Consider the following 24,855-nt stretch of genomic DNA (forward strand, 5'->3'; position numbering starts at 1 on the left):
GTCACCAGATTAAATGATCCGGACCTTTAAAATTTCATTCAACGGTAAAAAATTATTATAATTTTTAAATTATCAAAACAAATAGATCGTTTGATGAAATTTCAAAGGCCGGATCATTTGATCCGATGACCTTGATGTCCTTATTGGAAAACAAAAGCGCAAACAGAGTGGCCGTTGGCCAATAGGAGAATAACAAATTAAATATTTTTTAGTGAAAAAATAGATTAAATATTTTTATTTTTAAACAAAAATAATAATTATTCAATGCTATTTGGTGTGTGTTCCCAAGAAAAATCAATGTTTTGTTGAGCAGACCTGATATAAGTATAGATGGGTTGGTTTGATGTGTCTAACTATCACCTAAATCTGATTAGATTATGTTTAGAGACACCAATTAGGCATTGGACATTGATTTTATTGACTTGGAACGAGGGAAGTTATTGAATCGAATAAGTTATGTATTGTCGATAAAACAAATGTGTATATTAGTTGGTTCTTGTTAATCAATTTAATTTCTTTTAGGTATCTGATTACGAATTACAATGTAAAATTTATTATATTATATTATGCACGTATTACCTAACTCATAAAATTTAAGAAATAGTAACAATTCCAAGTAAATAAACATGTTTGTTAATATAGAAAAATATTTTTATCTTATGAGGAAGGATTAACTATGGGCCTCTTCTAATATTATAGAAAAAAATATTAATAAGATAATAATTGGATTATTTAACAAATTTAGAAATGAGATCTATGAAATATTTAAGGGATATTTAATACATTTACACAACAAAGATAAGTATTTCAAATTACAAAAATTAATTTATGCAAACACCACTTTACTTATTTAGCAAGAAATACAAAAATACATATTGAAATACAGAGGGCTCCACACAGAGGAAGGGAGGCCCAGGACCATAAGTCCATTCTAGCCCAAAACAAGCCGGAAAACAAAAAGAAGGCCCAAAGTAGCCCAAAATAGAATACAGAAAATCAGAAACAAACTATGATCATCAACCCAAGAAGACGAAAGAACTTCCATGCAACGAGAATATTGCTCGTGGCGATACATCAATCGAATCATACTATACTTTGTGACAAGGATGCACTGCATGATTGACTTGCATTGTCACTTTAGTGGTATCTCAGTGTATGTAAGTTTCTCGAAGTGAGCTTAATTAACTTCACATAATTAGTGATTAATGATAATCATCAGATTAGCCCTTCCAGAAACCCTGAGCCATCTTCAGATAGCCCCCAACTCCACCACCACCATCCTCTTCACCGTCATCCTTTTTAGTGGGCTTCTTCGGGCCCCCACCGCTCTCATTTGAATCATTACTTTTCTTCTTCTTCTCCTCAGAAGCTGAAGAATGAGAAACAGAAGTTTTGGGGCCACCTCCCTCACCTTCTTGGCCGCCGCCACCATACTTGCGAAGCATATCCTCTGCCTTGCTGAGGTAACTCCCGATGCCTTCTTTGTCGTCGAAACCGCCGTACGCAGAGGCAGCACCTAGAATGGTACTGGCAGCCTTGCAAACCTCAGCTTTGTCGAACTTGTCCCCTTTATTGGCGCCCGCCACAATCTTCGCACTCGACATCACCTCCCCCATTGATGGCTTTTCACCTTTCTCCTTCGCTCCTCCCGCTTTCGCTTTCTCCGCCCCCACACCACCAACATGTTTCCCGTCAGTGCCCACTTTCCGCTCACGATGTTCACTCTGCTCATCCTTTTCATCCCCATAAGTTGACTTTGATGGTTTAGCAGCAACAGCTTTTTTCTCGAGGTATTGATCATCCTCCACATCCCCATCTTTTTCAGGTTTCGCGCCTTTGGCTGCTTTCCCGGCAGAACCCGAGCTAGGTTTTTTTTCGCGATGTTCCTGATCATCTTCATCTCCATAACCCTCAGAACCATAAGCTTGTTTCGCAGCGGCCTTTGGTTTGCCAGGTTTTCTTTGGCCATATTCATCCTGATCATCTTCGCCCCCATACTCTTCACTTGAACCGTAAGCCGCTTTCACAGCAGCTTTCGGCTTGTTGGGTTTCCTCTCGCCGTATTCATCTTCATCTTCCGTCGAACCGTAAGTCGCCGCCGCTTTCGCAACGGTTTTCGGCTTGTTGGATTTTCGCTCGCCGTATTCATCTTCATCTTCCGTTGAACCGTAAGCCGTTTTCGCAGCGGCTTTCGGCTTGTTGGGTTTTGTCTCGCCGTATTCATCTTCATCTTCCCTCGAACCGTAAGCCGCTTTCGCAGCCGCTTTCGGCTTGTTGGGTTTTCTCTCGCCGTATTCATCTTCATCTTCCGTCGAACCGTAAGCCGCTTTCGCAGAGGCTTTCGGCTTGTTGGGTTTTCTCTCGTCGTATTCATCTTCATCTTCCGTCGAACCGTAAGTCGCCGCCGCTTTCGCAACGGTTTTCGGCTTGTTGGATTTTCGCTCGCCGTATTCATCTTCATCTTCCGTTGAACCGTAAGCAGTTTTCGGAGCGGCTTTCGGTTTGTTGGGTTTTGTCTCGCCGTATTCATCTTCATCTCCCGTTGAACCGTAAGCAGTTTTCGGAGCGGCTTTCGGCTTGTTGGGTTTTGTCTCGCCGTATTCATCTTCATCTTCCCTCGAACCGTAAGCCGCTTTCGCAGCGGCTTTCGGCTTATTGTGGTTTCTCTCGCCGTACTCATCTTCATCTTCCGTCGAACCGTAAGCTGCTTTCGCAGAGGCTTTCGGCTTGTTGGGTTTTCTCTCGTCATATTCATCTTCATCTTCCCTCGAACTGTAAGCTGCTGATGATTTCGGTTTGCTGGATTTTCTCTCACCATGTCGGTCTCGATCTTCTTCGTCGCCATACTCTTCGCGAGAACCGCCGTAAGCTGGTTTTATCTGGCGATGTTGGCTTTGGTCATCTTCGTCTACGTACCCTCCTCCAGCAGGTTTCGATTTGGTCATATTTCTCTGGCGGGGTTGACTATGAGCTCCTTCTTCCTCCTCGTAATCTTCAGAACCATGATGCCGATCCATTGATTAATTCAAAGAAAATGTAGCAGTGCCTTGTTAATTTTTCTGTAAGTGATGAGAAATTGAGTAGCTTGTTGGTGAATATATACGCATGCCTCTCTCGACTTTGTGAAGTACCCGTTTTCAACGGGTTATTCACAAGCAACTTCTATTTTGGGTGGTGTTAATTGATGGTTCAATTTTTTCTTATTCTTCAATTATCATAGATTGTAGAAAGCCAAATATTGGTTGGACACGGGTTTTCTCTGTCGACCACTCATTTCTGGAGAGAAACTTCGGTAGAGCAGAAAATCAGCATGTATGATCTCTCGCATTGAAATTTATACTTATGTTATGCACTAGAAGTTATACTTGCATGGAGCCGGATGGTACTTGAATACAGAGAATTTCTAATGCTACAATGTATTACAATGGTTGCATAACTTGCATTATTTGATTAAGCATGCGATGCCGTTCAGAGATTCTAGCATGTAACATAACTTGCATTGTTTCATTAGACGATTAGTGTCGCGTAGAGACTCTAACGTGTAACCGATGTGATCTCTCCGATCTTAAGATTTAGATACATCTACTGATCTACACACAAACACAGTTACTTCATTTTTTGGGAAAGAAATACATACACTGATACATATAAGGACTGGGTCCGAAACAGCACACCCCAAATCAAATGCAGACACTCAAACAAACTTTATCTAACATCATAATTAAGTAAACAACTTAAGCCAAATTAAGTGAAAGTTCCGGAGGAATAAGCATAATTAACGTTACTTAATTAGTGATTAATTATGACGATCGTCACTTCTTCAAGAAACCCTGAGCAACCTTAAGGTAATCCCCAACCCCACCTGATCCACCCTCCTCCTCCTCCTCCTCATCCTCCTTTTTACTAGGTTTCTTCCTAGTCTCATGCTCTCCGCTCACCGGATAGTTCTCATCATCGTCTCTTCTGTCCTTCCCCATACTAGACTTATAAGACTCAGAAGAATTGTGACTTCCTCCTCCGCCGCTTTCACCGTCACCGCCGCTGCCGTACTTGCGGAGCATATCCTCGGCCTTACCAACATAACTCCCAAGTCCTTCTTTCTCGTCCAGCTTGCCATAGTGTGCGGCACCGCTTAAGATGTTACTAGCAGCCTCGGAAACCCTAGCTCTGTCGATATTTTCGTCGCCCCCTTTGTTCATCGAAGATTTGGCTGCTTCCGCCACAATCTTTGCACTCGACATCAGCTCACTCGTCGTCGGTGGCGCACGTCCCGGCTTCCCGTGGTGACCCTCCGTCGCGGACTTTCTCTCGCCGCCGTACTGATCTTCCTGGTCTTTGTCCCCGTAACCTCCAGACCCGTGGCGACCCTCCGTGGCGGATTTTCTCTCGCCGCCGTACTGATCTTCCTGGTCTTTGTCCCCGTAACCTCCAGACCCGTGGCGACCCTCCGTGGCGGACTTTCTCTCGCCACCGTATTGATCTTCCTGGTCTTTGTCCCCGTAACCTCCGGAAGAGAAAGCTGCTGAAAGCCGATCCATTAATGAGTGAAGAAAGGTAGAAGTGCTTTTGCTTGCGAGGAGGGTTTGCTAAAACGGGTTGAAGGTGATGATATTTAATACTGACTTGCTCTTGCTTTATGGGTGGATGGATGGATAATTAAAAATATTTATGATTGTCGGTAGGAAATAAATCTGTCGGCAAGAGAAATTTTTCAGTATGATCAGAATACGGGGTAATGTCCTGTATGCTATTATGTCAAGGATGAAATAAACAAACGTGTTAAAAAATTAATAACTTATAAAAGTAAAATAAATCACTACTTATATAAAAAAAACACGTGATATACGGTTTGTGTTATGATAACCACATGATTCTTGTGGCGAGAATTTTTGTGGCGGTGTCTGTTGCTGGTCACCGCGTTCAGATTTCGGTATCTTTATGGCATATTCGTGTTTCATCTTATCCTGTTTCGTATTAACATTTTGGGGAAGCGATCATTTCGGAATCTCATCCACTAAAACTGACGGATCAAGTGATATAAATTAGTGAAATTTGATCTAACGGTTAAAATTATTATAACTTTTAAAATAAATTTTTGTTTTTAATCGTTGGATCAAATTTCAAAGATCCAGATCACTTAATCTACAGATTTTGGTGGAAGAGATATGAAGAGGATCTCTTTCTAACATTTTGGTCCCCTCCTAAACCCTATCTCACGTTGACACGTGGTAGGACACCGTGGTCCGGCTTGCTCCCTCTTCAAATTGACTTTGAAACTGCCAAGTGCCAAGCTTCTGCTTGAAAGGAATGGGAAGGATCCACGTATGCAATGGGCTCAGAGTTTGATATGTCTTGGGCTTCTCTGGCTTATACGTCAATGCCTGCCATGTCCAGGCTACTTCCTGCTTTAGCATTTTTAGTTTTCTGGGCCTTCGATTTGGGACCAAAGAAAGCTTATGATTATTTTTTTAAGATAAGGAAACGTTATTTTTTAGAATGAGCTTTAGCGCAATCAGAGAGTTGCTTTTTTATGACGAAAAAGTCATTGATTCGAGACGTGAAATTGCAAAAACGAATAAATTAGAGCAAAAACGAATAAATTTGAGAGGATTTCAATTTTATTGTATCAATTAACAAATCTGTCAACTTTTGATTGAGGTTTGACGGCCGAGATTAATTTGAATGTTGTCATTCCAAGTTTCCATTCAATTAAGGGCAAAGGAGCCTGGTGTTTCTATCTATATATGACAACATCCTTTGATGTCGAAAAAATGACGACATCGTGTCCCATAAGGTCTTAATTTCTGCACACTGCACCCTTATAAATTAGACAGCAACCTGGCAAATAACAAAAATAGCTAGATCTTCTTCTTCAACATTGCAAATTGATCCCCGTTCATATAGCAGATGGTCACCCCAAAGGTGTGAAACTGAGAACACAAATGGTGTTGCCTGCGACAAACATTGTAAGCACTGCTTACGCATTTTGTGTTCTCAGGTCACCCCTTTGGGGCACCTTGCTTACATGCACTTTGTATTTGAGTTCAAGATATCGAATTCAATGATACAATTCGAGTTCGTAATCCATTTAGTTTTGGTTGTTTTTTCTATTTTGATACAAAAGTGAGACATTCAAACTCATAACTTTTGTCCAATATCATATGGAATTTATCTAATATTGTTTTTTTTTTGTAGGTAAAATCTAATGTGGTTTATATAATGCTGACACTCTAAAAATCTTATTGTGCATTTTAAATTTTTTTTATTTAGAATAAAAATTGATTTATAAGTGCACGATAAGATTTTGGAGTCCTGATAATAGATTTTTTTATTGATATATTGTTTTTATTTTTATTTATCTTGTTTAAGTTGGACTGAGTCGGTTCGATTTTTTGTCAAAATAAAGGATTATACGGAAATTACTATTTGGTTTGATTTGGTTTTTGGTTCGGTTTAACATATATGACAAATTGGTACATCACTATGTCCATGCCACCGCTGACTGGAACGACCGTCACACTATCACCGGGAAGGACTGTAAAATCCCCAAAGCCCTAACTCCCATCTTGCTCCGTATAGTTCGCCGTGGACATGGAGATCGATCATCCAACGCCGTCCGAGCAGAAACTCAAAGCCGAAGATCTCTTCAAAGCCGCCGAGACCGGTGATTCTTTGGCGTTCAAATCTCTCTCAGTGAAACAGCTCGCCGAAGCTTTCTCTCTCAGGAACGAGGACGCCCGCTCCCTCCTCCACGTCGCTGTCTCGTCAGGTCGCTCCGAGGTCCGTTTTCTTCCACATTCCTCAATATCCTGTTTGGTTCCCAAGAAACTGTGGAGAAAATTGAGAAAATTTGAGGGTGCCCTCTGCTTTCTATTTGGTTTCTGTTTCAATTGAATATCGGTACTTTGAATTCGTTCTCATTTAGCTTCAATTGTAATTGTGAATGCTCTTCGCTACAAAGGTGATGAAGCTGCTGATTGATGCTGATGAATCAACGAGTGTGATAAACAGCACGGATGAAGATGGATGGGCGCCGCTTCATTCTGCGGCCAGCATTGGGAATTCAGAAATAGTTGAGCTGTTGCTAAGCAAAGGTAAATTTGTCAGATTTCATTGCTATCTGCTTCATGTTGTTTGTATCACCGTTAACTAGGCAATGTAGTACATGTGGTGGGCGTAGTCACGTTGGCTAGAGCGGATGTGCTTCTCTATGCACCCAAGTTTCAAATCCCCCTTCTCGCTGTTTAATTGGGTTTAAAGTATTATTGAGTTTAAAGTAGAATATCGTGTGAAAAACAATGATAGTTACTTGAACATGGCTGATTGTGCTATTTCAATCTTCTGATTTTGTGGTTCTTAACAGGAGCTGATGTTAATTTAAAAAACAATGGCGGTCGATCTGCCCTTCATTATGCTGCCAGTAAGGGATGGTTTGAGGTTGCTCAGAGTTTGATCTCCCATGGGGCAAAGGTTAATCTGAAGGACAAGGTTTGTAACTTAACATAATGGTGTTTTATCTAGGGAATGGGAACCTTTAATTTAAGTATGTATCCAGTTTAATGAACATCGTGCACTGATGGAGTGTTTAGTTTATTTGTAATTGCTAAATTGTGAACATATGGTATGCATTGTGCTCAGGTTGGTTGCACCCCATTGCACCGGGCAGCTAGCACTGCAAAATCACAACTGTGTGAGCTTTTAATTGAGGAAGGGGCAGAGGTTGATGCTATTGATAGAGCTGGTCAGACTCCTCTTATGGGTGCGGTGATTTGCGATAACAAAGAGGTATGTTTCGGTGACTCTGAGAAAGAGATTCTTATTTTTGCCGAACACATGGAGATATTTGTTTGGTTGGTCAAGAATTACACCATGAATGCCACTTTTATTGCCCCTTTTGAGTCTACTCTCTACACTCTCGTTTTAATACGCCAGTTGGGATTGAGCATTTCTGATTCGGATTAGAGCAATGAAATAAAGGTTATAAAGAGATTAGTCTTAGGAAATGCATGCTTGGTTGCAATTTACTGTGTTTCGTTCTGTCTTTGTTTGACTAATATGGACTTGACTGTAATATGCGCCTTAAATTACTATCTTAACGGCTTGACAGCTCCATATCATATAATGCTTCTGCCTAATGGCAACTATTGTGAAGAAGGGCTTGAAGATCTTTGGTGTTTCTCCAATTGATTTTAAACACTGACCTTGATCCTGGCTTTTTAGAGCCCGTTGAATGAGTGCTTAACCTGTTCACTCTAGCTTGATGGCGTGTGATATATAATGCATGTTGCCTGTGGTGTTTAATTTCTTCTTCCAATTTCGTGGCATTCTTTTACATCTCTGTTTTTGTTATTGCTAGACAAATAGGCCCGTTGTAAACGGGAAGTAAATTAACTGTTATGCTCAGTGATTTCTGCCTTCGGGTTAAGTAATGCGAAGGATAGAACAATGGTCAGTGTGTTGATGCTGTAGAGAAAATGATGAGAAATTCTGCAGAGGTTGCAATAGTTATTATGACCTGCATATATTGTTTCCCTCTTGGTTTGAACCATATTGTTGTATAGGTTTAGGTTATATATAATTTAGGGAGGTTTATTGAAAAAAGCTTCACCAAATTTGTTTGTGAACAAAAAAATCATCTAATAACTTTATTGATTGAAAAAGACTGAAAATTAATAAAAATAACTTGAAATTTAATGAAATGATAAAAAAAATTAATATTAAAAAACTTACACGCATTCCCGTGCATCTTGCCACATCCCTCTCCCTCATTTTTTCTCCCCATCACTCCATAGTGGGATATGTGTCATTACATAAATAGTGGAATTATCATACAGGATGATATACCACGTGTCATTACATAAATAGTGAGATATGAATGTTAAAATGTTAATGACTTAAAAAATATAATTTTTCACTACTTGCATAAAAACACATGATGTACCATCCATGTTCCCGTCACAATTAAAAATTTCTCCCCAGGGAAGAGAGAGAGAGAAACGGATGGGGCATTGGTGAAGAGGAAACAAGGAGAGAGAAAGAAAGGAGAGAGTCTAATTTGTGTTTTGGTTAATATTTTATTATATTTTGTTCAATAAAGTTATTAGACGTTTTGATTAAGATTCAACATTTTGAAGTTATTTTCATTAGTTTCGTCATTGGTACGTGTTAACGGTGCACTTCTCAGTCATCAATTTAATACCAAGTTGACATGGGAAGAAGTTTGTATTAACATCTAATTTTGTCAAACAGAAGGCATAATTCATAGTTTTTCTGAGATCTCCAATCATTTGTGTCGATGGCAGGTTTGTCTCCTTCTAATAAGGCACGGAGCGGACGTGGACGTGGAAGACAAGGAAGGATACACGGTGCTTGGTCGAGCTTCTAAAGAATTTAGACCACTTTTGATCGACGCTGCTAAGGCCATGATTGAAGGATGATTTTCTCGATTTGCTTTGTTTTTTGTGGAAGCAAACTGCACGAGTGATGTTTAAATAGCCACTCAGAAACAAAGAGGAAATAGGAATTTTGCGTGCTGTTTAACCAAAGGATTTCTTGCAGGCTATCGACAATTTCGGTTTCACTATTTCAGTACTCCTCCCACATGTTGACCTACTCTCAGAAAAAAATGAAAATTTGAATGATCTATTTTTTGGTAAATTAACTCCCTAAAATATTTAAATCAATTTATTACCTCTCTTTTTTTTTTTAACAAAGAAAATTTGATTAGGATTATCTCTCCGGTCCAGAGATTTTTGAGGTCTGGGGCAAAGCGAAAAAATGTGCCCTCACTTCATATAAAAAAATTATTTGTTTTTACACGTAAGACATTGATAAAATTATATTTAGAAAAGTACTTCAAACTCAGTAATTTAGAAATACAGAAAAACTTATTTATTTTGTATCGAAAGAAGGAAACCAAAAAACTTCAGACTTACAAGTAGATGGATTATGAGTTTTGTCTTCCATATGAACTTTTAAAGTTTTTTGTATAAATCATGAGGTGTTTTTTCTTATTTACTAACCTCGTCAATATAAGAATAAAAAAAATAATGATATTTTCGAGTCTTTAAGGATATGTATAAGTAATGAAAAGGCACCAAATTAACCTTTGGATGACACGTCATATGATTTGCAAATTTGGTCTAAAAATTTAGTTTACGCATTACCCTTTGTTGAAGATTAGACTTGAATTGGAACTAATGTTTAAAAATAACAACCTACATAGTTACTAGCTAGTAATTAAAGATAAATTAATAACCAAACAAAAATTTGTAAAAATTGAAAAAAAAAGCATGCACATAGCATTTCGAACTTATGACCTCTCGTTAATTTTAAATACAAAAATCTTTGCTTCTAATTAAACTTCTAATCAATTAGTCAAATTTTATAAATTTATATTGTTATGAAAAGAAATTTGTAAAAATTGAAATTTAAATAAGCACACATGGTGTTTTGAACCCAAGACATCCTCATTAATTTCAAACACAAAATTACTGGTTCTAATTAAATTTCTTTGTCGTTGAACCAAATTTTATAAATTTATACTCTTATGAAAACGTATATAAATATGCCACACTAATAATTTTGGAGCCCCTAATTTTTTTGGGCCCTGGACGGTCGCCGTGCCCGCACTGGGCCTATGTCGGCCCTGTCTTATCACCATCCCTTTCTGTTTCCTCTTTTCACCAACCACATCATTTGGTTTACAAAATTTAGTTTAAAAAATTTGGTCTTATATCCGATTGGTGACACACCAATTATCTCTCAATTTTAGATTTGAAAAAGTTAATTTGCTTTGCCGTTGGATTTGAGATTAAGAAGACGAATTTATCCTCAAATTCGACGGCAAAGTAGATGAATTTCTTCAAATCTCATGGTAAGGGTTAATTGGCTGATTTTAAATAGTTAAGGAGGTTAATGCATCCAAAAAGGATAATGTTATAGATACTGAATTTGTAAGGATAATATTAAGAAGACTAAATTTGTAAATTAAATGATGTGTTACAAATAAAAAATAAGCTCGTTAATCAACACTTAAATAATAATCTAATTATCAGCAATCACATTATTTGATTTACAAAATTTAATTTAAAAATTCGGTCTTATATTCTATTCGTGACAAATAATTTGGTTTTGCAAAAATTTGGTCTCTCCGTATAATTTAATGCTAATTTCACAATTTTGACCCCACAAAATTGACCTCTACGGTGTGATACCCTTTGGCATTTTTCTCAATTCAGTCATGATTTAATGCAAGCTTCAGTGCTTCACAAGGTGGCCTCTCCACACTCAAAGCTCTCTGTTTTAACGACCACCATCGCCACCACCTCCCTCCCAAGATGGCAGCAGACTCCGGCAGCCTTCTCCAAACCCCCGAAACTCATGTCGTTCTTTTACCCAGCTCCCAGATGGGGCACTTGACACCCATGCTACGACTTGCCGCCTTATTACTTGCCCAGAACTACTGCCCACTGAGGCTCACCCTCATCACCGCCCACCCCACCGTCTCCCTCGCCGAGTCAGCTCTCATCTCCCGCTTCCTCTCAGCTTACCACGACCGAGTTACTCACCTCCAGTTCCATCCTTTTTCTATAGACCCTTCCACCGTGAATTCCACCGACCCGTTTTGGATCCAGTTTGAAGTCATCCGCTGCTCCGCTCACCTCCTAACTCCTTTGCTTTCCACTCTCTCTCCTCCTGCCTCCGCCCTCATCTACGACATCAGTTTACTCTCCCCCGTCCTCCCCGTCATCCAAACCCTCCCTTATCATCTTCCTGCCTACACCATCATCCCCTCCAACACCAGAATGTACTCTCTCTTGTCATCTCTTTTCACAAATTTGCTTCCTCCATAGCCCAACTCAACGATGACGATGTTCTTCCCATCCCCGGCATTAATCCGCCATTACGCAAATCAACGATTCCTCCATTGCTCTGCGTTCCCAACAGCCTCTTTTCCAATATCTTCATAGAGGACGGTCCGAATCTCCAGAAACTAGCTGGAGTTCTGATTTTCACGTTTGAAGCGCTGGAAGCAGAGGGGCCGGAGGCGATCAGCGGCGGGTCGCCTCCAGTTTTCTCTGTCGGGCCTTTCGTACCCTGCGAATTTGAGAAGCTGCCTGCACATGGGGATGGTGATCAATGCGGCGGTGATCCAGGGCAACCGCAACCGTTTGAGTGGCTTAATGAACAGCCTGATGGGTCGGTGGTGTATGTGGCCTTCGGAAGCAAGACAGCTCTGTCAAGTGAGCACATCAGAGAGGTGGGAGATGGCTTGGAGAAAAGCAGGTTCAGGTTCTTGTGTGTGGTGAAGGAGAAGATGGTTGACAGTGAAGAGGAAGGAGGAGAGGGTAATTTGGTAAGAATAGAGGGGAGGGGGCTGGTGGTGAGAAGGTGGGCGGAGCAAGGGGAAATCTTGGGGCATAGAGCAGTGGGCGGGTTTTTGAGCCACAGCGGGTGGAACTCGGTGGTTGAGGCGGCGTGGCACGGCGTTAGGGACCTTGCATGGCCGCAGAACGGGGACCAAAATGTGGTTGCGGAGGTGGCTGAGATATGTGGGCTCGGAATTTGGGAGAAATCATGGCTTTGGAGTGGCGACCGTGAGAAGAAGTTGGTTAAGGGAGATGAGATTGCTGTGAAGATTAAGGAATTGATGGACAGTGATGGCTGCGAGGATCGGAGAAGCGGCTAAGAAAGCTGCCAGAGCCGGTGGTGCAAGGGAGGAGACGCTGAAGAGACTCGTTGAGGAGTGGAGGAAGAAGGAGGTTTAGTGATTGAAGTTGAATTTATGCATGTATGGCCGGTTTGAGTTGAATCCAAATGTTGCAGGCTTGCAGCTGGTTGGCAGACTTTTTTATGTTTTTGTGTGTTTCTCTAGTTTTGGTAATAAAAGCGTAGCCAAATTTGTGTGTGACCATTTAGTATGTAACAAGTCTATGACTCTAAAATGGTGAGAAAATAGTGTGGAAGATGTTATGCACAATGTTTTACTTTGTTGTCCATTCATAACCACTGTTTGAGATTTTTTCAATAGGGTTAATATCTTTGTGAAAATATCAGAAAAAATCAGAGACAAATATGGAAACTTAATCCATTATTAAAGAAATTCTTAAATTTTAGCTAAAATCGATAGATTTCCTCGATATTTTTGACATATCAGGTAATATCGGAAAAACTTTTATATTTTGTTTAAACCAGTGTTTGACATTCTCTAAAGTTTTATTTAAATTTTCATGTTTTTGAACAAATTGTCATAATTTTCATTGAAAACAGCCGATATCGATATATTCGTCGACATTTCACAAATTTAAATATCGATAATTCTACTAATACATGTAGATGCAAATTTCCACCTTCTTCTTCACCTACAAAACAATTAACACCTTAGGTCAAGGCTAAGAACCTCATGCGCTCACGATGAATGGGGGGAGGGAGCTTTGGCCGAAGAAACTCCAATGCCAAAGTTAGAATTTGAGGGAAAAGTGTTTAGAGAAATTTGGAGAATTTAGCAAGAGAGTTGGACTTAGGTTTTTGGAGAAATGAGGTATTCATAGTGCCCCTACCTATGACTCTGTGCCATCTCCTTCCCCCAAAGTAAAGCGCCTAACCTCTGAAACCTCCGTTACCGTCGGCCTCTTTGCTCCGGCTTGAGGTCGGCAGCAGCCTAGCCCTCCCCTCCTCGTCCTCCTCTATCTTCCTCGCCCGTCCACCCTATATTTTCATCTTTTTCGTCTATCCCTTCCTGTTTTTCGCCCTTCTTCTTCTTCATTTTTCTTCACCCTTGTTTCCTTTCTTTCTCCCTATCTTTCCCTCTCTGTCCTCCCGATTTCCCCATCTCCCCTTTCTCTTCTAGCTCCACCTCTCCAAGCCACCATGGTTGGAGATTTAGTTTATCTATTTATGCTTTTAGCTTTCGTTTACTTTCTGTTTGAGCATTTTGTGTCTCAGGTTGCTCTGAGTTTGGTCTCAGTATTCCCTGAGTTTATCTCAGATCTATTTTCTTTGCCTTGTTCCTCTCCAATCATCGTTCCTCACCGTGAATCTCCTACCATCTACCCTTGCTACTTCGCATAATTTAAAGTGTTTTTTGCACTATTTTGTAGGATTATGGGAGCGCTTCCAACACGAGGAGCTTGCCTACCCCCATTTTCTGTTCATCATTTTAGTTCTTTGGCCCTTTTTCCGGGTGGTGGTGACAGATCCGCGGTGGCGATGCGGTTGTGTTGGTGGAGGTGGCTGTCTATGGTTTTTGATTTGGTTGCTGTTATAGGCTGCTCACTTTGGGCCCTTCTCATTGTAATTTTCGTTTATGGTGTTAGGCTTTTGCTTGGCTTTTTTGGACTCTCTTTTGGAGTTTTCCTTACCTTGTATTAGCTTTCTCTTTAATGAATTTTACTTTGTTTGTCCAAATTTTTTTTTTTATAGGGGTGTGGCCGGCCCCTTTTGAGATAGATGGGAACCGGCCACATTTGGTGGTTTTTGGGTGTAATTGCAAGATATTATGTCAAAATAATATCTTGCAATCAATTAGAAAATTAATTAATTAATTAGAAAATTAATCAATTAATTTAGGTAATTAATCATATTTTGAATAAATATTTTGGAGGTTACCTTGTGTGGATGATTTGATGAGGATTGATGAAATATGTTTTAAATAAATACCTATTTTGATTACTTTTGACTTTGATTGAGTTATGATTGTCCGCTGCTCGCGTGTGGGAGTTTCGGTGCGCCTCGAGGATAATTTTGTCTTTTTAACTCAAGAATCCACGTGTCACCTTCATATTTTTCTTGATTATTTTTTGCTCCACAATACCGATATTTAACATTGATTATAATACGTGAGCAACCCATAAACGTGTTAGTTTTTTTACAATATTTGGTTTGATGGTAGCAATAGTCAATTATATGCTTCAATTCGTAAGTTACATGGGGCCTCAGAAAAACTTGCTTACATCGCTACCGAGTGAAACTAATATCTCACATCCAGGAAGACCACATAATAATGTCAATAATTTCTCAATAATGTATCATGTTATAAAATAGGGAATTTTAATGAAAAGTTCTCATTACGGTTCATTTTAACGAAAAACTACATTTTTATATTAAAAAGTTAATTCTGATACTATTCATTTTACTCTTTATTTTTTGTCTTTATCATTAAAACTCAAAGTTTTCAAATCATTTTCATTATATTTCTTTATAAAATATGGATCGCCCATGCAGGTCACAAACCTGCGTTTTCGCACATGGGAATTTTGAGTGGGAGCAGCACATCTTGGCTGGCAGCAAGCACCATCTTTTGGCTTCATTCCCAAATTGTGTTTATAAAAGAAATGGGAAGGAGGACACAACAGACGGCAGAGAGAAAGAGAAAGGAAGAGAGAAAAAATAGGAAGAAGAATATGGAGAAAATAGTGAGAGTTATCATGTACTTTTATTATTCTCGATTATAAATAAATGTTCAACCAGCTCATTGAGAATTGGAAGAAGCAACATGCATGAGGCATGTCTTGGCAAGCTTTCTCTGTTTTCTCAGTCTGGTTTCTGTTTCAGTAATAAAGGCAAAGCAATTTTCTTATGAAAATAATGTGTCAACAATATTGAATTTTCACGTGAATCATCCATATTCTTAATCGTCATTTAAATATCACAACTAAGCGGGTATCGAAGTGGACTTTGGGATAGCTACAAGCATCCTCTAGTAAATAATATATATACGTGAATCGTGATATACTATAAATGAATTAATAACATCACATTATAGTGTGACAGTCGTATTAAAAAAATACTCATATTTTTGTAGTGATTTGTACGGATGACACATGTTCAAACTTTCAAAGTTCAGAACATTTACTCCATTACTCAAAGTCTTCTACTATTGCCTCTATCAAAAAGACTTCAAAAGCCTAAACGGCAAGAAGCTTTTTAGTGTGTCAAGAATACGGTTGGTACACAAGGTATTAAAGTATAAGTAGTTAGATACTTAAAAAAAAATTCAATTACTTGTGTTATAACACTTAACGTACCGACCATTGTTTCCCGTAAACAACAGAGCAAATAAAAACACGTCGTTTTTGTTTTGTCACCTCAAACGACATCTTGACGAGTACAAAAACACTGCCAAAAAAAGGTTCAAAAGCGCCAAAAGTAGTTGGATGCTTCTGTGGTCGATATAAGCCGTAAATATAAGTTAATATCCCTCTGCTTGTTATCTCTTATTCGGCTTTGGGGACCAAACAAAACCATGGTTTCCTCTTCACCTTCAGCTCTCTCCCACTCTTCCTTTAATATTTCAAGCACCAATTTAAATGTCTGGGAAAAACCTGGTAACCTGCATAGCAGAGTCCAAGTAAAGAGCTGTAAAAGACCTACCACAGTCGTAGTTTGTTCTGGTTCTTCTTCTCCGGCTCCGACGTCTCGCCGCCGCGTTCTTCTCCAAAGCTCCGTTTCTTTGGCTGCTTCAGCTGCCATTCTCCTCTGCTCAAATCCAGGTATGTAGTTCAAAGGACCCAAAGATGATTTCTTCTTTATTTGTTCCCCTTGAGATATCGGTAACACATAACAAATGCGAAAAGGCTTAATTGTAACAATTGTCCTCAACTTGAAACCCTAGTTGCATTTTCGTCCCTGGATTTTAAAAAGGAAATTATTTGGCCTCTTGGAGTTACGTGTTTGTAGACAAATTAGAATTTGACATGTTCGTAGCAACTTTTCCTTTTGTAGTTTTAACGAAATGTTTTGCATGTCTCGAATTTTGATTGACATTAATGAATGAACGACATCTTACATGTAAGTAACCAAACAGTAGGTATGGCCGTTCGGTCAACCATGCAACTTGCCCTTAAATTGGAGGATGGCTAAACCATTGTTTTAGAACTAAGGGAACAGAATGCAGATCATGGTATTGTTTATGAATAATTGCTATGATTGAGTAAGGTATTAGTCCTCTGGCATAGTTTTCAAATTAGGGAAGCTGAGAAGATCGAAAAATTAAATTTATGTACCCTGTTTGCAGCTGAAGCAGGATTTCTATCAGGATCGACCGGAATAGAATCAGTTCCGGGTCCTGAGTTGCCTCAAATCGACTTCCTCAAACGCTTCAATGGTTCAACTTTCACCCTCTTCCGGTCCACTGAGAATTACATTCATCAAGCTTACTCAAATATGTGACCAAATGTTGTTGCAGAAGAAAATCAGAAGAAGTATGCAGAAAATGATGCAAGATTCAGATCAACTCAAATACTCAAGGAGCTACTAGAAAAGTCCAAGCTCAACAAAGAAAAGTAAGTCAGTTCTTGCATAATTCAACCGCCAAAGTTCTAGGCTTGTGCTACTGCTATATATAAACAGTAAATATACAGTAGCACGAGCCTGGAAGCTTCAAAGGAGCGACCGAGGTTTTGATATCATTTATGTCAAACAATCGTGTTGTTGAGGAATGAGCAACAATTCCAACGTTGAAACAAAATACAGATGAATCGAGTATGTTACTTAGTAAAGTGTTATGTGAATCGAAATTGAAAATGTGCAGGAATAGTAAGGAAATTCAAGACAAGTACTGCATACGCGGGGCGGAGTGGGGAGTAGGAGATTGCTCAGCGGAGGGAATGACACCTGACGAGAAAGACAAGTTCATCGCAATGTTGAAGGAGAAGGCTGGCGTCAAGGATTGATTTTTACTAACTCGTGCAAGCTCTCTGCTTTCTGTAAACCCTAATTTCCAAGTAACTCGTAGGATCTTCTCGTTTGAAGAGATGGATAAATTTGTAATAAGAGTAAACGACCACGACTACTACGAGCATACAACGATTCAATTCATGCGCAGTATGGAAGATACGACCACGACTATTACGAGCGTACAACTATGATATTTATGCACGTAAGAGACTAGTATGTAAGAGGATTATGTAGGTGTTTGCATGATTTAGGACATACCCTCAAATTACAAAGACTAGCATTTCTGCACGCGCTTAAGTGCATGCATAAGACATTTTTTGAATCACGGCGTGCTACGCGCGATTTATACATTTTAAATGTATTTATATGCGTAAATTGACAAAAGGAAAGTCAAATATTTGAAGTTAATAAATAATTTAATATCATGCTAGAAGAAACCCCTTATGAACCAATTAAGGTAGTTGAATTCACATAATAAAATCTGTCCATGTAGAATTTACATTAAAAATAGAGAAAATAATATTTAATAAACAATTGATTGAATCGCATTATTGTTATCCCATTATGAGGCTAAGCCCACCTCATTCCCTTTAGTGTAGATAATATCGTTTGTTAAAAAAAAAACATTTGACAATTAATTTAATCACATTATTATTTGCGTGCAAAAGACTTTTTTTATAACCGGCATTACATGCCTCTTAAGATGTTTTGAACACGTTTAAAATAGAGAAAATAATATTTAATAAACAACTTAAATCATATTATTGCTAGCCCATTGTGAGGCTAAGTCCACCCCCTCCCCCTTAGTCTTATTTGATGCATTATTTTGGGATGCCTTAGAAGTTTTTTGTCTTGGGAGCATTTTTGTTCAAATATTTTTGTTGAAACTTGGTGACATCAAAATCACTATTTACCTTTTGTGTTGGCTTTATATATAGATGTAGGACAAAGGAAAATAATGAACTTTAAAAAGTAGGTAAAGGCTTTTACAATCTTAAATTACAAAGTTCCAAACATTTGAATTTATGATTTCATTTCATAGTGATAGTCATGCGGATTTTTCTACTTTTGCTTCATAATCGTATGAAGAAATTTTGAGAAAAAGGGTAATTTATGTTATTGAAAACGCGTTCATGTGACTATTATTTTCTCAAAACATTAAAATGCATGGTCTCACAATGAATTATAGGAAAAATGTGATTTTTGAGAAAAATTTCAATGAATTTAAAATGCGTTATATTATTATTTACTCAATTCATAATATGTGGATCTCTAATATCTCTACTAATTAATAAAACACTTATTGTCAACCAAAATTTTATGAAATTACCAGTTTAACTCTCTAATTAAAAGAGAATATGAATAAGAAATATGAGGCAGAAATGTAATTTCACACAACCAAATTTTGTTTTTTTTTTCCAAAACCTCACTTACATGTAATCATAACTTATCTCTAATTTAAAAAAAAAGTAAATAAATAAATAAAATTGTACACTCCCACATTTTCTATCACTCTCTTCGTCTCTTCTTCTATTTCAAAAAAAAAAAAAAAAAATTTCTCACCATATTCACTTTTACAACCGAAACTCAATAACGCTCTTATTCACTTTTATAACAATATTAAAATGATATACAACGCAATTTATGTTTTCGGCAAACATAGATCTCCTAGGTAATCAAAGGCAAAAGATAAGAAAACCAAATTAAAAAAATTATAAGTCCAGTAAAAAAAATATATAAAAAACTAATAATTTAGTTTTACATTATTCGTGTGTATATCCTAATCTTGGCCAAAATCCCATGGGGATTGCAAGCTCAGCAACCCAGCAATCATAGCTGTCTCTCTCTCTCTCTCTCTCTCTCTGTCACACAGGTAAACGGGATTTCTAAGAAATTTGGCTGTTTGGTGTTTTGAAAGTTTGCTCTATCAGAATTTGAATTGGAATTGGGGCTTCTCAGCAAAAAGAGGGGAGGAAGAAGAAAAGGTGATTTTTCGGTTGAAATTACGCGCGGAATTGTAACTGGTAAAATTAGGTAAAGGGTTTATTTGGTTGTGTAAAACTTCAAATTTGTTTTTAGCTAACTTGTGTAACTTTGTTGAAAATCATGATCTTATTTGTATATAAATGTGATAAATTTGATTGTTAAATAGCTTGTTTCTTTCGGTTTCAGGGAAATTCTGCGTGATTAGTTTGGTTAGCATTGTAGAATTCATGTGGGGGTTGAAAGCTTGAATTTTGAAATTTCTGGTGTATACTAGTGATTTTCGCTGCGGGATTGTGACTGCAATTCGGAGTCACAAAAATGTACCGGACCGTGGCTACAGCCACAACTGCAACCAGGGGCGGATCTCCGACTGATAGTGGGGATTGTGTTGTCACTTTGGATCAAGTTCCACGGTGGAGCAATTCAGAGCATCGTTCTTCCTTGGAATATGACAATGAAGATCCTTCGTTTTCAAATTCGTTTTTTCCTGATCCTTTAACTTCCCAATCTGGGGGAGAGAGCAGTAGCAATGGGATAGTCTCAAGATTTCCAGTTGACCATGAAATTAATTCAAAGATATATCTATGGAGAGGGAACCCATGGAATCTCGAAGTTGATGCGGTAGTGAATTCTACAAATGAGGTGAGTACTAGGTTATGATGATGAATCTTTGAAAGAGATTTCGTGATATATAAACCTGGTGACATTGGTTAAAGAAACAAGTTTCTAATAGATTGTACCAGTCTGACATGCTTTTCGATTGGACGATTTACAGAACATGGATGAAGCGCATTGTAGTCCTGGTCTGCATGCTGCGGCTGGACCTGGTCTTGCGGAAGAATGTGCATCACTGGTATGCACTCTTGTCTTCAAACATTCTTCGTCGGTTCTTGAAACTTGAAATCCAATGTAAATACAGATTTATGGGTAAATTGAAGATGTTGAATGGGATACGACATGGAATTTTCAATGTCGTTGGCTTTTTAAAGCTTCCTGTGGTGTTCTGTCAGAATTAGTTTTTATTAAGAGTCAACTGATTTGATATACCTTTGTTTGTTGGCAGGGTGGATGTAGAACAGGGATGGCAAAGGTTACTAAAGCGTATGACCTTCCAGCTAGGTGGGTATAGCAGTAAAGTTTTCATTTAGAGAGTTCATAGTGCACAAGTACTATTTCATGTATGTATTTTGACTAAATGAATGATGTTTCTTTCCTTGTACACTTTTCCAGGAGGGTTATCCATACTGTCGGTCCCAAGTATGCAGTGAAATACCATACTGCTGCAGAAAATGCTCTGAGCCATTGTTATCGTTCTTGCCTTGAACTTCTCATTGAAAATGGGCTGCAAAGGTGCTTGGCAGATGATTTGTGCTATCGATTGTTCTTCCCTTTTGTTTTGTTCTTTGTAAAGTGTGAAGTTTATTTTGTTTGGCCAATGTATTGTAGCATTGCAATGGGCTGTATATATACAGAAGCTAAGAACTACCCTCGTGAGCCAGCTGCCCATGTTGCTATAAGTGAGTTACTTTCTTACATGTTTCAGAAGTTAGTTTCTTTGCAATGATGTATTATGTGAAGCACGTGAAGTACATTGAGCATATCTGTGCATCCATGGGAAATAGAAAGGCCTGATACTAGCTTTTGTTAGATTATATACAAAAAAAATCATAACATTAATATCGCATGGTAAGGAAAGGATAACAATCAACCAATATTCAAAATAAAAGTTCAGAGTAAAAGGATAACAATGTGAGGATGGCTCCTGTTATCTCTTGCAGATGTAGTCTCTTATGATGAGTTAGATTATGGTACAATCTTTAAAATATATGCATGTCTTTTGCATTCTATGATACATATAACTTGCTTATCTATTAGTATGAGTGCCAGATTACTCAAATTTTAGTCATGTATATACATCAACGTTTTAGTTGCTGCTGGATAAAATTCACTGAATATTCGATTATTTCTCTCATTCTTTACTCTCCAACTTATCTATCTTCTGTTTTTTTTCAGGGACTGTACGACGTTTTCTGGAAAAGCAGAAAGATAAAATCGCAGCTGTTGTTTTTTGTACTACCACATCAATGGATACAGAGATATACAAAAGGTTAATAAACATAGTTATTTATTTATGGAGCACAAGCTGCTTCACCATGATATATGTGACTTATAAACTCCATTCTTGGTTTTACTGTTACAAAATATTGAGAAATCATTCCCCTTCACTTTTTTTTCCCAACCTAGATTGCTTCCGCTTTACTTTCCCCGAGATAAACTTGAAGAGGAGATTGCCTTGTCGAAGCTTCCTGCAGATGTAGGTGATGAAAATGGCGAGACAATTATAGATGAGCGCAAAATCAGAATAAAGCCTTTGCCCAAGAAGAATATTCCAAAGCCTCCCCAGGCTCCAGTTGAGCTTCCTGTGAGTGATGTTGGCTTGGTACAAAGGTCAGTCAATGACTCATTTAGAATTTTTTAGCATATCATGAAAAACTTAGGGCAGCTTTGACTAATCAAGAGAAATGCCTAGAAAATTCTTGCCGGAGAAAGCTGCTGAAGAATTCCATGTTTCATAAGTCAATTTTCATATTTCATAGATGTCTATGCACTTAAATTCTCTGTTATTGTGGTTATCAAGCTTATTGTTCCTTTTGCTATACCATTATCATTAGCTCTTTTGGTTAAAATTCTTAACTAACTTGCTGAATTTGTTATATAGGAACTCACCATATTTGGATTCATATTTGGATCCTGCCTTCATGTCCTTAATAAAAGATCCAGATCAGAGACGCAAGGAACAATGGGAGAAAACTGCTCAAGCACAAAGTGGATGGAATTGTGCTAAAATTCTTGGGTTTGGCGACCTTGGTGGACCTCCATTGTCTGCTGCAGAAGAATACTCGCTTCATTCAAGATACCTTGCTAAAGCAAATTCTCTTAATCTTTCAGAACTTGCAGAAATGAAAATTGTGTAGGATTTATAACTCTTTCATCATTAACTTAGTGGCAGTTGTGGAGTCTTAAGCTTGTAGATTTTCACAGTTGGACAGTTGCTAATATGTAAAGTGCTTTTCATTCTAATTTACTCTTTGCTATTGGTAGCAGTGGCACTTCCGTTAGCTCATATCTTGTACACAGAAAAAAAGGAAAACAATGCAAATGTTGATATGTTGCTACCTAATGGTGGCTGAACCTAATAATATTATGAAATCCAAAAATGGTTGCATCTAAATGGTTGTATGAGATGTATTCATTTAAACTAATGTCTATTTTTCTGTCTATTTCAGTTACCGAGGTGGGGTTGACAGCGAGGGTCGTCCTGTAATGGTGGTTGTGGGGGCACATTTTCTTTTGCGATGTCTTGATCTAGAACGATTTGTACACTATGTTATTAAGGTAGTACAGCATTAAATTTGGGGTTAATCTGCATTTGTTGTAGAGTTATTGTATATTTGGTAGTTATGTTGTTGGCGATTAGTATATCTAATCTTGTTTATTGGTTTGCAGGAGTTTGAACCCTTAATACAAAAGCCTTATACTATTGTATACTTCCACTCAGCAGCATCTTTACAGCTGTAAGTTGTTCGTAGTTGAGTTTCAGAAAATGCAAAACTTCAAACAATTCTAGGGTCATAAGGTTTTTCACGTCATTCTATACTCACACTCCAGGTGACAGTTCAGTTTCTGTGAAAGATGAAAAAAGAATTTTCAAACACTCACAATGACTGCCGAAATAACGTAGATTGAAGTAACTTCTTCGGTGGAATTTTAATTTCTGATTATGAACACAAGTGATGATCAGTAAACTAATAGCGTATATTGATAGCAAGTCTCTGCAACTGGTTGAGTATCCTTTCGTGCATGTTTTGCAGCCAGCCAGACTTGGGGTGGATGAAAAGGGTACAACAGATACTTGGTCGTAAACACCAACGTAATCTGCATGTAGGTATCACTGCGTTTGTCCATATACATTAGGAACTATGTCCGTTATCATGTCTCTAATCTTTATCTCTCTCTAATCTTTATCTTTTTTACATAGGCAATATACGTCCTTCACCCGACATTTGGGCTGAAGGCTGCAATATTTGCCCTGCAACTGTTCGTGGACAATGTGGTATGTCTAAGTTTGTTTGCGATTTCTTGTTATCAAGACTTCCATCACTTAAAAAGTCTGCTGTAAGTGAATGTTATTCTAACGTATGCTCCTAGGTCTGGAAGAAAGTGGTATATGTAGATAGATTACTGCAGCTCTTTCGATATGTTCCTCGTGAGCAGTTGACCATCCCCGACTTTGTGTTCCAGTTGAGTTTCTTTGTTCCTTTTCTCCATCCTAGCATGCAATGATTACATTAGAAGGTAAACAGACGTTTGATTCTAATGATTTTTGGGTCTGTGATCAATGCAGGCACGATTTGGAAGTGAACGGTGGGAAGGGTCTTATCGTGGACCCGAGAACCAAGTATGTGTATCATCGACCGTAGCATTGCGAATACAGGGTTCCATGAGGCAATGAAGGAGGGCCATGGCTTGCGATTTCTTGATTCTATTTTATTTTTATTGCATCTTATAGGTAGATGGGAGTTGAATTTGCCGGTTTCCTGTGAAGAAAAAGATATTCTCTGTTTTTTGGGAAAGTTGTTTATGAAGCAAATGTTGTTTGAAACTAAAGATGGAAATTGATAATAAATATTCTTTTATTGTATTGTCTTGGATGAATTATCAATAAAATGTAAAGTTGGTTTGAGATTTCTGAAAGAAGGGTTCTTGACAAGTTAAAATCATACAATAATATTGTTTGTCAAATTCCCAAGTCCGTTTTGGCTAGTAGGCATGGCTATTTCTTGCACAATTTACTAATACAAAAAGCCACGAAATAAGCAATTTTTTTTTAAAAAAAAAATGAGACGGGTCATTTGTTAAAAATTCAACAAAATATTGTTTGTCAAAACTAGATACTAGACATGGCAATTTTTTCATGACTTGTCACCCAACACAAAATGATACAACATGACCTGTTAATAAATTAGGCCGTTCTCTGGTCATTAAAAACTTATTAGCATAACGAATTTGACATGACATGACCAGTTAAGAATAACCATGGTCGAATTTGGTTACAACATGACATTGGTTGGGTAAATAAATAAGGTAATGGGAAAGAAAAAACAAAGAGAAATGATTAGAACACATTAT

General features: G+C 38.1%; 6 protein-coding genes across 11 annotated transcripts; 4 read left to right on the top strand and 2 right to left on the bottom strand.

The window, feature by feature from the left end:
- Positions 1 to 803: 803 nt before the first annotated feature.
- On the bottom strand, positions 804 to 3,448 carry LOC126607592 (stress protein DDR48-like). The gene has a single exon (XM_050275248.1). The coding sequence runs from the start codon at positions 3,015 to 3,017 to the stop codon at positions 1,221 to 1,223; it is 1,797 nt and encodes a 598-aa protein (XP_050131205.1). The 5' UTR covers positions 3,018 to 3,448; the 3' UTR covers positions 804 to 1,220.
- A 143-nt stretch (positions 3,449 to 3,591) lies between these two features.
- On the bottom strand, positions 3,592 to 4,663 carry LOC126607593 (nodulin-related protein 2-like). Of its 3 annotated transcripts, none has more exons than XM_050275250.1 (2): positions 4,505 to 4,663; positions 3,592 to 4,426 (listed from the first exon to the last, which is right to left on the bottom strand). In XM_050275250.1, exons 1-2 carry the CDS (start codon positions 4,536 to 4,538, stop codon positions 3,813 to 3,815), a joined length of 648 nt encoding a protein of 215 aa, XP_050131207.1. In that variant the 5' UTR covers positions 4,539 to 4,663; the 3' UTR covers positions 3,592 to 3,812. The 3 variants fall into 3 exon arrangements, with proteins under 3 accessions (XP_050131207.1, XP_050131208.1, XP_050131206.1); XM_050275251.1 differs by having other exon boundaries at positions 3,592 to 4,348; positions 4,427 to 4,620; XM_050275249.1 differs by having other exon boundaries at positions 3,592 to 4,617.
- A 1,186-nt stretch (positions 4,664 to 5,849) lies between these two features.
- Positions 5,850 to 9,657, top strand: LOC126609418 (uncharacterized). Its single transcript, XM_050277370.1, has 6 exons — positions 5,850 to 6,075; positions 6,196 to 6,780; positions 6,962 to 7,094; positions 7,364 to 7,488; positions 7,639 to 7,785; positions 9,303 to 9,657. Exons 2-6 carry the CDS (start codon positions 6,592 to 6,594, stop codon positions 9,435 to 9,437), a joined length of 729 nt encoding a protein of 242 aa, XP_050133327.1. The 5' UTR covers positions 5,850 to 6,075; positions 6,196 to 6,591; the 3' UTR covers positions 9,438 to 9,657.
- Positions 9,658 to 11,339: 1,682 nt separating this feature from the next.
- LOC126607801 (UDP-glycosyltransferase 708G1-like) lies at positions 11,340 to 12,691 on the top strand. The gene is made up of 2 exons (XM_050275521.1): positions 11,340 to 11,809; positions 11,950 to 12,691. Exons 1-2 carry the CDS (start codon positions 11,340 to 11,342, stop codon positions 12,689 to 12,691), a joined length of 1,212 nt encoding a protein of 403 aa, XP_050131478.1.
- Positions 12,692 to 16,190: 3,499 nt separating this feature from the next.
- Positions 16,191 to 17,850, top strand: LOC126609419 (uncharacterized). The gene is made up of 4 exons (XM_050277371.1): positions 16,191 to 16,493; positions 17,018 to 17,107; positions 17,189 to 17,285; positions 17,534 to 17,850. Exons 1-4 carry the CDS (start codon positions 16,247 to 16,249, stop codon positions 17,673 to 17,675), a joined length of 576 nt encoding a protein of 191 aa, XP_050133328.1. The 5' UTR covers positions 16,191 to 16,246; the 3' UTR covers positions 17,676 to 17,850.
- Positions 17,851 to 19,397: 1,547 nt separating this feature from the next.
- Positions 19,398 to 24,367, top strand: LOC126609416 (uncharacterized). 4 transcript variants are annotated; one of them, XM_050277362.1, is made up of 15 exons: positions 19,398 to 19,552; positions 19,611 to 19,713; positions 19,852 to 20,307; positions 20,441 to 20,518; positions 20,729 to 20,784; positions 20,896 to 21,182; positions 21,679 to 21,772; positions 21,910 to 22,113; positions 22,385 to 22,636; positions 22,953 to 23,061; positions 23,173 to 23,240; positions 23,538 to 23,607; positions 23,705 to 23,779; positions 23,875 to 23,966; positions 24,071 to 24,367. In XM_050277362.1, the coding sequence occupies exons 3-15, from the start codon at positions 19,984 to 19,986 to the stop codon at positions 24,144 to 24,146; spliced, it is 1,785 nt and encodes a 594-aa protein (XP_050133319.1). In that variant the 5' UTR covers positions 19,398 to 19,552; positions 19,611 to 19,713; positions 19,852 to 19,983; the 3' UTR covers positions 24,147 to 24,367. The 4 variants fall into 4 exon arrangements, with proteins under 4 accessions (XP_050133319.1, XP_050133320.1, XP_050133322.1 ...); XM_050277363.1 differs by having other exon boundaries at positions 19,639 to 19,713; XM_050277365.1 differs by having other exon boundaries at positions 19,403 to 19,713; positions 20,896 to 21,015; positions 21,112 to 21,182; positions 23,884 to 23,966.
- The last annotated feature ends 488 nt before the right edge of the window (positions 24,368 to 24,855 follow it).

The sequence above is a fragment of the Malus sylvestris genome, chromosome 16 (genome assembly GCF_916048215.2).
Source record: "Malus sylvestris chromosome 16, drMalSylv7.2, whole genome shotgun sequence".
Taxonomy (NCBI): domain Eukaryota; kingdom Viridiplantae; phylum Streptophyta; class Magnoliopsida; order Rosales; family Rosaceae; genus Malus; species Malus sylvestris.